The 13,715-nt window shown below is 39.7% G+C and overlaps 1 protein-coding gene across 6 annotated transcripts in view; it reads right to left on the minus strand.

Moving 5' to 3' along the window:
* SHROOM4 (shroom family member 4) overlaps positions 1–13,715 on the minus strand; it is a 289,985-nt gene that overhangs the window by 63,561 nt on the left and 212,709 nt on the right. For all 6 annotated transcript variants that reach the window (XR_004058384.1, XR_004058383.1, XM_030934160.1 and 3 more), the window contains 2 exons: positions 4,936–5,766; positions 311–491 (listed from right to left, as the gene is read on the minus strand). Coding sequence is in view for 4 of the 6 variants with exons in the window: in XM_030934160.1 (XP_030790020.1) it covers positions 311–491; positions 4,936–5,766 (1,012 nt within the window). In the remaining 2 variants the exon portion in view is untranslated. The remainder of the gene's footprint in view (positions 1–310; positions 492–4,935; positions 5,767–13,715) is intronic.

A 13,715-nucleotide genomic window follows, 5' to 3' on the forward strand; every position in this document is an offset into this window, starting at 1 on the left:
CTCAGGTGATCCACCCACCTTGGACTCCCAAACTGCTGGGATTACAGGCATGAGCCACCGTGCCCGGCCCTTGTTGGGTTGTTCTAAGGATCACAGAGACAATAATGATGATTATGACTGTTATTATTATTATTGACTGGATCAAAAATAGACTGGAATTGGATCTGTGAGAAACCCAGAGAGGCTGTATGATTTCCATACTGAAAATATGGGAATGCAAGATGTTCTAGAGAGTGTAGAAGGCTGGTCATCCTCCAGACACATTCAAGCTAAATTCTGAAAATCTCTAGGGCACATCAAAACACTTTACCTTTTTTTGAGCCAGTTCATGGTCAACTTCCTCCTCTCCTAGGCCAATCTCTGCCATCTCAGGTTGGTCTTTCAGTTTGTTCAGCAGCTCTGCCTTGGCCACAGAAATATTGTAATAAGCCGAGTAAGAGGTAGGGATTCCTGGGGCCCCTGGAGGAGGCGAAAAGGGCTGAAACTCTTGTCTGTGGAAAGAAAGAATGACCATTTGAGCACCTCTGCTGAGAGATTGCTGACATTTCTGCTTTTTACTTTCTCCACCTGAAAAATGGAACCCTGCTTCACCAAGGAGTTGAGAAAAATGGAAAAGGCACTGTTCAAATGTAAACAGGCCACATGAAGGCAAACTGGAGTTAAGTAAAGGCAAGTTTTAAGAACTTAGAAGGCTACTTCCATGCCCCTGACTTCATCGGCTAGGGGGACTTCTTTCGAGATCATATGGTTTGGTCATTAACACTCAATTAAAATCCAGAAAAACTGGCAGGCCCTAAAAGTTCTGGACTTCTGATCACCATCCCTTTGGTGCATGGCCCCAGTATGTGGATCCCAAAGTAGGAGCTAGGTGGTAGAGAAGTATCTGAGACCTTAGCTATTGGTTCTCCAAGCCTGTTGGCCTCCCTCAGACCTACCCCTGGATCTCAACCCATCCTGGCTCTATCTAGTCTTCTTGCTTACAAAGGCACCCTATGGCTTTCCTGGACACTCGCATCATTTTCTCTTTTCCAATGCCACTCCTACTTGAAATGGACCCTCTGCTGCAGATCTCCCACAGCAAAGAGGTCACCCATGACCTCAACAGTGGCCACCACGTTGGAGGCTGTGGTTAGCACCCTGTCAGGGACTTGTCACCGCCCAGCACATATCTCATGAGCTCTTCTGACACTGCCTGCTGTAGGGCAGGCCTTCAGCCTGAAAAGGGATAGCATCTCTCCACTTCTGGCATATTCCCAATGGCTCTTGCCTCCTCCATGGTTGTAGAATGAAATGGGGAAAAAAATGGAACCAGTTGGCACCCAGGGGCTTGACAAGTGTAGCAGCAGACCCTGTTGTCTTGGGTTCACCAAAGCCTGTGGGGCTGAGGCATTGCTTCTCAGAGCCCCAGCTCATGAAATAGAACTTCTCCTCAGGAAAAAAAGTAGTTCTGGTTCCATGCTGGCTTGGGTTTGGCCTCTTCTGCCATCAAAGCTTCCGGTCTGGTATGAGGAAGGAAGTAGAGAGAAATGCTACAATGTCAGGTCTCAGCGACGGAGGGGCAAATAATTTCGCCCATGGTTTATGCTAGGGAGTGGTCCACCCTCATTATATTCTCACTGCCTGCTAGCCACTCCCATCCTCCATCTGTCTGTGTCACTACCCCTTCACTAACCTCTAGCTGTTTGAAAGGGAAAATAGGAGAAACTCATTAGTCATTTTTGCAGCTATTTGCAGTTCTTAGATAAAGGTCAAAAATAATGGTTAAAAGGCTCCACAGCTATTTACTGATTCATGTTATGCTGTCTCCTAATTCATCACACAAAAGAAAGTTTGGCACACCAATATTCTTTATCCTAGGTAAATTCATTTATATGTAAGTTTCAAGCTTGTAACATTGATAAAAGAACAATACTAGTTAACATGCACACCATACTTACCATGCCCCAGAAACCATCCTAAGATAGATACACACACATACAGGTATATAAATATATAATTGAATGTTCATGAAAACCATTATACAGATAAGGAACATGAGGCAACAAGAGGTAAAGTGACTTCCCCAAGGTCACCAGACATTAAATGACAGACCTGCAATTTGCACCTGGACCACCTGACTCTAGAATCTGTGCTTCAAGCCACTATGCCATCCTACCAAAGGGACAACTTGAGATCATATAAAAGCCTACATGTAAGGAATTTTCTGGCTGGAGTATATCTATGTTAGCAGATAATAGAGAATATTCTGGAGGAAATATGAAGGTCTGAACTTAGGGAATTCCTATCTACAAGAAAAATATCTAGGGTGCGTGTGAAAGTTCTGTGTCAGAAGGCGTTATAAAGGAAAAAAAAGGATGTGCTACTTGGAGACTCAGTTCCCCAGCATAAACATCCCTGCATCATATTATAGTATATCATATTAGGCACTATGTTCTAGGGATCCTTTCCTTATCACTTCCATTAACAGGGAAGGGATTATAGGTGATCTATGAGAACATAATTGGAATTTGATAGTAAACATCAAAGCAAAAATCAGATTCCTTTCACAGGGCACTGAGAAGAAATGCATAGAGTCCATAAAGCAAGCTATACCTATACCTGAATCAGAGTTATTAGACTTAAATAATACTTGATTATTCCACTAACTGGCTTCTGTGTGTACCCAGCATTTTTTAATGGAATAGTATGTAGGTTATAGAGGTACTAGAGTTTAACTTGGCTGAAATTAGGATGTCTTTGTTTGCATTTTAGATTCAAAATATTATGCATCTATATGTCCCTTACAAAATCTTAAAGCTGCTTCTTTCTGGCTAGGGCACTGTCCTCTCCTAGGGTCTGGAACAGAATCTTCTTCAAGAGCCCAGAGATCCTGGGATGATGCAGCAAGCATAGTGAGCTACCTGAGATCTTGTGATAAAGTTACTTTATCTCCCTAGGCCTCGCCTTTGTCATCTAAGAAATGGAGAAGATGAATGGTAACTATTTCATAGGTTTACTTTGATGATTAAATCAATTAATACACAAAGTGCTTAGAACAATGCACGGCACATAGTAAGCAATCAAAAAAATATTAGCTATGTTGGGAATGATGCTGTTCCTTAAATTTCCGTCACTCAAAGGAGCATCTAATTGATTTTGTAGCCACAAGCAGAGCTGTGTGCAAACAAATGTTTTCCCTTACATCTCATAGTCATTAAAAATAAATCTCTGGAGCAAGTTACAAGATCTCTAGTAATAGTGATTTCTTTCTGTCTGGCCAAGGTGCTAAGGCAAAGTGAGCTACATAAAGAAGGAAGAACCAGGGTGTGTAACTGCTGCCTCTGGTACACCTTGCCCTACAGTAGAGAAGAGGACCCTGTGACTCCTGGCCTATGGGAACAAGATCTCTCTGGGAGTGGCTGCCTAGAAAGGCAAACTAAGCATGGGCTTTGGAGTCAGACAGCCCTGGCTTTGAATCTTTGCTGTGTAACTTGGAATTAGTTAGTTTCCTCATCTGTCAAATGGGGATAATAATGGCTAATAGGGCTATTGGGAGGATTAAATGAAATAATGGACACATAACATCTAGCAGTATCTGGTATATAATAAATACTTAATAAATGTTCATCCATTCATTTATTTGTTCTTTCTTCTTAAATATTTGTTAAGTGCCTACTATTTGGAGGTCATTTTCCCTTTTCCCTGCTATGATAGATAACAATCACAGGTATTTTTCACAAAATGTTTTCTAATTACAATGAGAATGCTCCCCAGGTAGAAGAACAGCTTGAGAAGCAGCCACACGGGATCTACGGACGGATTCTTACACAGTGCCTGGGAGCCAGGCCCTGTAAATGCTGTGCTTATGGCATCTTGGGCTGGAAAACTGATCAACTAGCTCCAGATAGCCAATTCACAGATTTGTCTGTCAATAAAAGACACGATAACAAGGTACTTCTAACCGCAACAAGTCTCAGGCAAATTCCTGCTATAAAGAGAGTTAAAGAAAGCACTCATAAGCCACCTGCCTCCCGAACCTCAGCCCTAGCAAAGAATGGGCTGAGATCTCCACAGGAGAGCAGGCAGAGCCGGTGGCAGCCAGAGCACTGAGCAATAATAGCAATGATGGTCCTGGAGCTTTTGCTTTGGAGCAAAATAAATTTTAAAAAAACCAGTCATGCACTATAGGGCATGCAGATGACAACTGGCTCAGTGGAGTGAACAAACCCTGGCAGTTCTGCTGCCAGAACACACTCTTGCTTTGGCCTCCCTGCCCAGGCAGCTCACCCTGTCAAATACCACCTATTACCCACCCACGTGAATGCAAAGAGGCAGGTAAACAAGGAGGGGGAGAAAGTGGAAGAGAAAAAGAATGTCCTTAACGATTGTAAGGAATTATCAAGGCATAAAGCACCCAGTCCCAGGAATACCTGTGATGCTGGCGGTTGTTGGGGGAAGAGTTTAGAAGCCCAGGCTACTTGTCCTAGAGCAGAGGCAGGTCAGGTTGTGAGCTGGCCTCTTATTCTGGAGGGCAATCAGAAGAGAAAGACAGAAAAAATGCCCAAGCCAGGTTTCTGGGAAAGACCTAGTACAGGCAACAAGTGTTCAATGCCTTTGAGATCAGGGGCCAGAAATTGATGGTGATGGATACTGTGAAGACACACTAAGGAAAAGTACAGTATTTTAATAAAGATATTTAGGGATAAGAACACGATATTTACTGAGTATCTACTATGTGCTAAGCATGGAGCTATATCCTTTATGTAGATTATCTTAATATTCACAACAATCATGTGATGCAAGTATCATTATACCCATTTTCCAGGTAAGAAAACTGAGGCTGGGAGCAGTTTAATTGGCCAGCCTGAGGTCATCCAGTTAGTAAATGGTGGAGGTAAAATTCAAACTTCTGTTGCCTGCCTCTTCAGGGGCCTCGTATCTTTCATATATACTTACTTGGTGGATTCAGTGGCTTCCTGTTCCGATGTCCTCCAAAGCCCACCAATGCCATAGTAGCAAGGGGGCTGAGCCTGCTCAGGTTGAGATCCCAAGTGACCCCTTATTGGAGGCAGGAAGTCACTGGAATGGAGTGCAAATGATTCTTGCTCTGCTGGGACACTTTGTGAACCCTGTCCCGAGCCCTCCAGGTGGCCAAGGCTGAGGGGCTGTGGCTGCTCCAGGACCTCCTCAGGATTGAGAGCACAGGAACCAGAGGTTTCTGAACTGAAATACTGGGGTGGCAGCTCCTCTTCCTCCTCCTCTGCCTCCTCCTCCTCCTCTTCCTCTTCTTCTTCTTCTTCTTCTTCCTCCTCCTCCTCCTCCTCCTCCTCCTGTTGCTTCTGCTGCTGCTGTTGCTGCTGCTGTTGCTGCTTTTGCTGCTTTTGCTGCTGGGCTGCACGAAAGAGCCTGTACTTCTCCCAGTTGGGAGGAGGAGGGCGAGGAGGAGGAAAGGCCTTCTTCCTGGCTCCGAGAAGATCTGACTGGGTCTCATCGCCTTTGCTAAAGAGCTCCCTCCTATGCTGCCCCCAGGCCCGGGTGCTTTGGGGATCCAAGCTGATGTGACTCTCTGAGAAGGCACGGCTGCGCAGTGGGTGGGGCATGGAGGCAAGGGAGCTTCCCTCCTCATAAACTGAAGTTTCTTCTGATTTTTTCAAAGCATGTTTGAAGTCTCCAAGGAGGTCAAGAGAAGAAATTGCTCGGTAGCTTGACAAGTCCAGTGCTGGGTTCTCAAGGCAAGGACGGAAAGGGGTTGCCCATGAAAAGCTATTCTTGGAATGAGCCATTTCCCTGCAAAACATCAGATGAGTACTGAGAAAAACAAGCAAGTTTCAGCTAGGCCCATAGTTTGGATGACAACATTTATATAAAATTTAAAATGTCCACAAAACAATGTAGTATGTGTAGTAAATGTAATAATAATAATAATAATAATAATAATATAATAATGATAGCTAACACTTACTGAGCATATACTAAATACTAGGCACTGTTTAAGTGTTTTCCATGTCTTCACTTATCTAATCCTTACAATAACCCTAGGAGGTAGCTATTACTATTGCACTGATTTACAGTTGGGGAAACTGAGGCATAGAGCATTTAAGTAACTTACCTGGGGTCATAAAGCTAGTACGTGGTAGAGCTTGGATCTGAACTTGAAGAGTTTAGCTCCAAAGTCTGGATACACACACACTACCCCAGTCTGTTTATGAGTCAGATTGCATATGCTGTTTCCTGGGGTGTACAAGCCTGGTTATCCTGCCTCATCTATTGTTTTTGTTTGTTTTTCATTATAAAAATTTCGAATATTTGGCCGGGTGTGGTGGCTCGCCCCTGTAATCCCAGCACTTTGGGAGGCTGAGGTGGGCGAATCACTAGGTCAGGAGATCGAGACCATCATGGCTAACAAGGTGAAACCCCATCTCTACTAAAAGTACAAAAAACAAATTAGCTGGGCGTGGTGGCGGGCACCTGTAGTCCCAGCTACTCGGGAAGCTGAGGCAGGAGAATGGCGTGAACCCGGGAGGTGGAGCTTGCAGTGAGCTGAGATCGCGCCACTGCACTCCAGCCTGGGCAACAGAGCGAGACTCCGTCTCAAAAAAAAAAAAAAAAAAAAAAAAGAATCGAATATTTAGAAATGTACAGAGATTGATTGCTATAATACCCATGTTCCTACCTATCACCCAGACTTAGTAAGTTTGAACACCTTGCCATTTGTGTTTCATGAATTTTTCTTAAGAAATAAGAAATAAAACCCTTCACATAACTCTCCACTTCCATTCCCCTACTGTCTCTCTAGATGCAACCTGTATTATGAATTAGATATATATACTTTCTATATTTTTATACTTGTAACAAAAAACACCAAACAGGTCATTCATGGTTATCTGCTATTTTGGATTTAAAATATCTCCTTCTGGCCAGACACAGTGGCTTATGCCTGTAATCCCAGCACTTTGAGAGGCTGAGGTGGGTGGATCACTTGTGTCTAGGAGTTCAAGACTGGCCTGGGCAACATAGCAAGACCCTGTCTCTAATTTTTTTTTTCTTGTAATTAGCTGGGCATGATGGTGTGTGCCTTTAGTCCCAGCTACACGGGAGGCTGAGATGGGAAGACAGCTTGAGCCTGGGAGGTTGAGGCTACAGTGAGCCATCATTGCACCACTGTACTCCAGCTGGGGTGAGAGAGTAAGATCTTGTCTCAAACAACAACAACAACAAAAAAAACTCCTTCTAATGCAATTCCAATCAGAATTCTCAATAGGAATTTTTAAACTACATTTGACTACAGAATTTTTAGAAAATTAACTTGTAATGAAAGCAGGATATAATATTAAAGAGTATTCTGCTACAGAAGAAATGGGGGAGGGTGTAAGTAAGGGATAAAGTATATTATAAAATAATTGTAATTAAAACAGTGTGTTATTGATCAACAAAACAGAATAGAAAATTCAGAAACAAAGCAGACTACCTATAAAAATGTCATATACATAATCTTCCCCCAAAAAGGAGATAAAGAAATATTACTTAATAAATCTTTTTGAGATAACTGCAAAGCAGTGCTTTTTGGAGCTGCATCATATATTATATACCAAAATAAATTCCAGGTCAAGAGTCATGGATATGTGTGTGTGTGTGTGTATATGTGTGTGTGTATATATAATTTTAATATATTATATATGTTATATGTGTATATATTATGCACATATATAACATAAGAAAAACTATCAGAAAATTAAAAAGACTATCATTATGAGGTGAAATAAGATTCTCATAAGCAATAGAAGAAAATCTCCAAATAAGTCCAGGTTTATTGGAATATACATAAAAATTCAAACTTCTGTATAATAAAGACTGACTAAAGTTAAAAGACATCTCTTTAGTCTCAGAGTATAAAGAGTTAAGCCCTCTAAGCCACCGGATCTGGTTTCCTGCTGTAGCCTGTGAGCAATCAGCATCATGCTAAGTCCTGCCCAGTGACAGGAAATTCCAGGGGTTCAATTAAATCATCATACAGAATATCCATTCAATAATCATGATGAAGACTGGAAATATTTCTTTAAAAAATAAGAATACACATAATGATAGCCAAACTCAGACAGAATGGAAGGCAAAATGTCCTTGATTCTCCTCTTATCCCACCCCCATTCTGGTCAGCTCACCACTCATGTGGACCAGAAATTCATATCCAGACATACCCACTATTTTCTTATTTGGGCCTTTGCAAACCTATAGATCATTAAGATTGTAACAATCCCTTTTGTGCAAACTGTTCCACCTGGCATATTCTCTCTCTCTGTCTCTCTCACACACACACACACACACACAAAGGTGATGGACAAGTGGAAAGTAAAAAAATGACAAATGTGGCCGGGCGCGGTGGCTCAAGCCTGTAATCCCAGCACTTTGGGAGGCCGAGACGGGCGGATCACGAGGTCAGGAGATCGAGACCATCCTGGCTAACAAGGTGAAACCCCGTCTCTACTAAAAAATACAAAAAACCTAGCCGGGCGAGGTGGCGGGCGCCTGTAGTCCCAGCTACTGGGGAGGCTGAGGCAGGAGAATGGCGTGAACCCGGGAGGCGGAGCTTGCAGTGAGCCAAGATCCGGCCACTGCACTCCAGCCTGGGCGACAGAGCGAGACTCCGTCTCAAAAAAAAAAAAAAAAATGACAAATGTGTACCGGGCAGAGAAGGCTTTCCTGACTAGTTTATAAAAAATAGAGGCAACTTATATTTAATTATCCTTATTCTACTTCATTTTTTGAGTATTCATCTTCATCCCCACCTAATATCATATCACATACCTATTTTTACTTGATTATTTTCTGTTCCAATCTCTAACTAAAATGTAAGCTCCATGAGGGCAGGATCTTGTCTGTGTCATTCATAGGTTTCTGGTGCCTGGCACAGAGTAGGTGTTCAATAAATATGTTTAACAAAGGAATTATGGTCAAGATTAAAGAAAAAATAAATTATGATACTCATTTAATACATAAGTTGAATTAAAGGCAAAATACAACAAATAAGACAAAGATGGGCACTATAATGTTAACAACTAGAACACATGATGAAGATCTACCTCCTCTGATCTTTTATGCACCAAAAAACATAGCATAAAAATTCTTAAAGCAAGATCTACAGGAAATGCAAAGGTAGAAAACAAGTAGAAACAAATATGAGACTGTTTCAGCTGATGACAGATCATGACAGTCAAAAACTAAGATAATGAGAAAGTCTAAATTTCTTCATATACTGAAACAGACTATATTTTTTTAATCAAGGGTCCATTGAGCATATTTTTAATTGGCTATATACTGAGCCAGAAAATGGAAGTAATACAGACCATATTTTCTAATGACAATATGGTAACACTAGAAATTAATAACAAAATGAAAATTAAAATCTTTACCATGTAGAAAATAAAGAGGGAAAAAATTCTTCCACTTTAGTCAAAGAGAAAATCTAATCTGAAATTGTTGAATACCTAGAAAATGACAACAAGGGAAATATCAGAAGCTAGAGGATATGGTTGACTAAAGCAGTAGTTAAAGAAAAGCTTGTAGACCGGGTGTGACAGCTCACTCCTATAATCCCAGCACTTTGGGAGGCTGAGGTGGGCGGATCACTTGAGGCCAGGAGTTCCAGACCAGGCTGCACAACATGATAAAACCCTGTCTCCACTAAGAATAGAAAAATTAGCCAGAGGTAGTGGCATGCGCTTGTAATCCCAGCTACTCGGGAGGCTGAGGCAGGGGAATTGCTTGAGCCTGGGAGGCGGAGGCTGCAGTGAACTGAAATCATGCCAATGTACTCCAGTGCTCCAGCCGGGTTGACAGAGTGAGACTCTGTCTCAAAAAAAAGAAAAAGAGAAACTTGTAGCCTTAAATACTTATATTAGTATGTAAGAACGAATTAAAATACATGAATTAAGCATTTAACAAAAGAAGAAAAGAATCATAAAAATAAACCTAAAACAAAGCAGAAAGATAATAAAACTAATGGCAGAAATTAATATACTAGAAAACAAATGATAGAATAATTAAAGCCAAAACCAATTCCTGAAAAGAAAATAAAAAACAATGAAACAGGTTAATCACTTGCTAATCTAATTTAAAAAACACCCAAATGCACAAAATTAGAAATTAAGAAATAACCACAGTTACAGAGTAAATGAAAAGGGTAAGAAAATACTTTGTTGCATCCCATAAAACAAATTTGAAAACTTAAGGTATTTCTCTACAAAACAAATATTACCAAAACTGATTGCAGAAAAATGAGAATATATAAACCCACCAGTTACCATAGGGAAAAAAAGTATAAATTTGACCAAAAAAATAGCACAATCACATAGTGTTGTGTTAATTCTACCAACCTTCAAGGAAAAAAAATCAAACCAATGTTATTTACACTTTCTAGAATCTGGAAATCTAGAGAATAGAGAGAGAAGAAAAGATTCTTGCATTATATTGATACTAAAACCCAGCAAACAGAACAGAAAAGCAAACTAGAGACCAATCTCATCTGAGAATACAGATGCAAAAATCTTAAATAAAATATTAGCGAACAGAATCTAAGAGGATGTTAAGAAATATAATACACCATGATCAAGTGGGGTTCATCCTAGAAATGTAAGACTGGTTCAGTAATAAAAAATCTACTGATATAATTGACAACATTAATAAATCAAAGGATAAAAGGTACATAACAATTTCCCTAATGCTAAAATGTATTTGATAGCAATTCAACATCATTTCCAGATTAAAAAAAAAAACCTAACAGAAAAAGATGTCTATTTCCATAATACCATCATTATCATCAGACTTTTTTTTTTTTTTTTTTTTTTTTAAGTCAAAAGCCCATATTGTGCTTAATGGCAAAACACTAGAGGTATACCTATTAAAAACAAGAACACGGCAAAGGTGCCCACTTTCCCCACTAATATTTAATACTGTTCTGAAAGCAATAGTGCAATTTGACAAAATAAAGATGTACACATTGGAAGAAGGGGATATCTTCTCATTATGTATAGATGACACAATTATTTATCTGGAAAATTCATCAGAAACTTTTTTTTTGAGACAGAGTCCAGTTCTGTCACCTAGGCTGGAGTGCAGTGGCATGATCTCCGCTCACTACAACCTCTGCCTCCCTGGTTCAAGCGATACTCGTGCCTCAGCCTCCCAAGTAGCTAGGACTATAGGCATGCACCACCATACCCAGCTAATTTTTGTATTTTTAGTAGAGACAGGTTTTGTCATGTTGCCCAGGCTGGTCTCAAACTCCTGGCCTTAAGCAATCCACCCACTTCGGCCTTGCAAAGTGCTAGGATTACGGGCATGCACCCCTGAGCGCAGCCTCATCATAAACGATTTAAAAATGAATACCAACAACAGGAAAATTCAGTAAGGCGTCAGGGTACAAAATTCATATATAGAAATCATCTTTTCTATATAGATGCAACAATTAGTTAGAATATATAATAGAGGGGAAAATCACATTTACTGCAGCAAGTATAAAGATAAGATGCGTAGAAATAAACCTAACAAGATATATGCAGGATCTATACGCAAAAACTTTAAAACTTATTGAGAAACATAAAACTAGATGCACATAAATGAAAGGACTCACAATTTCCTAGTGACGATGACTCAACATTGTTAAGATGCCAACTCTAAGTGAATCTATAAAATTAATAGAAACTCAATAAAATTGTCAACAGATTGCATTTTGGAACATTATTGTAAATTTCACATGGGAAAAATAAAATCGTAGGAATTATTATGAACAGTATGGAAAAAGTAGAGTAATGAAAGAGGGAAGACCAGCCCTACCAATTACTGAAATAATTTCTAAAGTCAGCAGTAAATAAGGCAGTCTCACAAACAGAAAGGTAGATCCATGGCATAAAACAGAGAACACTAGAACACTGAAGTCAACTCAAATGCATAAGGGAAGTTAGCTTGTGATGAAGCATTTCAAATAGTAGGGGAAGGATGAATTATTCAATACATAGTTTTAGAACAACTGGATAGCCATTGAGACAAAAATAAAGCTGAATCATCATATCACTTGTTACACTGAAATGAAGTTTAGATGTATCAAGACTCAACTGTCAAAATAATACCATAAAAGTACTAGAAGAAAACATTTAAAAAACTATAAAATAATCTTGGCAGGACAAGTTCTTTCTAAGTAAGACACAAAACATAAAAGTAATAAGGGAAAGTTGATAAATTTGACTTCCTAAAACTTAAAAAATTATGTCCAGAAAAAACACCATAAAGTCTAAAAGTGAAGATATACTGGGAAAAATATTTGTAACATATACAACTAAGACTAAATATCCTTAATATGTGAAGTATGCTTACCAATCAATAAAAGGGACCAATAACTCCATAGGGAAAAAAAGGTATAGTTCACAGAAAAATACAAATGACTTACCAATTTACCAAAAGGTGTTCGATCTCACTTAAAATTTAAAAAATGCAAATCCAAACAATAATGAAACTTTTTAAATAAAAAAGTTAAAGAATTAATGAGGATATAAGGAAACAGGTGATCTTATACGCTGTTGGTGGGAGTTGAAATTAGCATAACTCCTAGGGAGGGCAATTTGGAAGGCAAAGAAGGTAAAATGTGCATATCCTTTGACCCAGTAGTTCTACTTCTAGGGATTTATCCTACAGACACATTCCAACAAGAACACAAAGAGACATCCATAAGGATATTCACTGTAGATTTGTACGTAATCACAAAAGACTGGAAACCATCTAAATGCCCTTCAATGGGACTAGTTAAATAAAATAGGGAATATCTATATATGGAACACTATGTAGCTGTTAAAGGTGATGCAATAGATCTATGTGTAACATAGAATAATCACTAGAATAAAAAAGCAGGATGTAGAATAGAAAAGATGTGCAATATGTTCCCATTTTTGTAAAAAAGAATGTATACACATACACACATGTTGCTTTTCTGGAAGGATACACAACAAACTGCCAGTAATGTCTCTTGTGAAGAAGAGTTGTACTGATGGTTTGGGGTGAGATTCTCTTATTGTGTGTGTGTGTGTGTGTGTGTGTGTATACACTAAATGCATTTATTACTTTTTCAATTAAAAATTAGTAAACAGAAAAAGCAGAAATTTGATTTTGTCATACATTTTTCTGCTTGAAGCCTACATTATTCATAAAATACAGACCCCTTACTAGGATTTGTAAGGTTCCTTAAAATTCTGCCTTTCCTACACCTCCCACACTTCTTTTTGCCTTTACATGCTCTGTTTCCTCTTTATCCTCTCTTTCCCCGTCTTTATCTGACTTACTTTCAGATTTCCACTGAGATATCATTTCCTTCAGGAAGCCTTCCCTGATTCCCCCAAAGGATGGGATAGGTGCCCAGACTCTCCTCTAACAGCACCCATTAATTTTCCTAGCACACTACTCCTTACTTGTCTGCCCCTTCCACATAACCATATTGAGGGTGAAGGCCATGTAAAATTCACCACTATATCACCAGTATCCAGCACAGTGCCTGGCACACAGTGGGTGCTCAGTACGTATTTCTTCAGTGTGAAATAAATGCAGGTTTGTGTGACTATGGAAAAGAAGAAAAGTTAGATCTCTTTTACTGTAATCTCGCAGCCCAGGTTGCCAGGCAATGGGAACAATGAGTAGCAGAGCAGGTAAAGCAGTCAGCAGCTGTCCAATTGCTCCAGAATCTGATTGGGGTTTTT

The sequence above is a fragment of the Rhinopithecus roxellana genome, chromosome 7 (assembly GCF_007565055.1).
Source record: "Rhinopithecus roxellana isolate Shanxi Qingling chromosome 7, ASM756505v1, whole genome shotgun sequence".
Taxonomy (NCBI): domain Eukaryota; kingdom Metazoa; phylum Chordata; class Mammalia; order Primates; family Cercopithecidae; genus Rhinopithecus; species Rhinopithecus roxellana.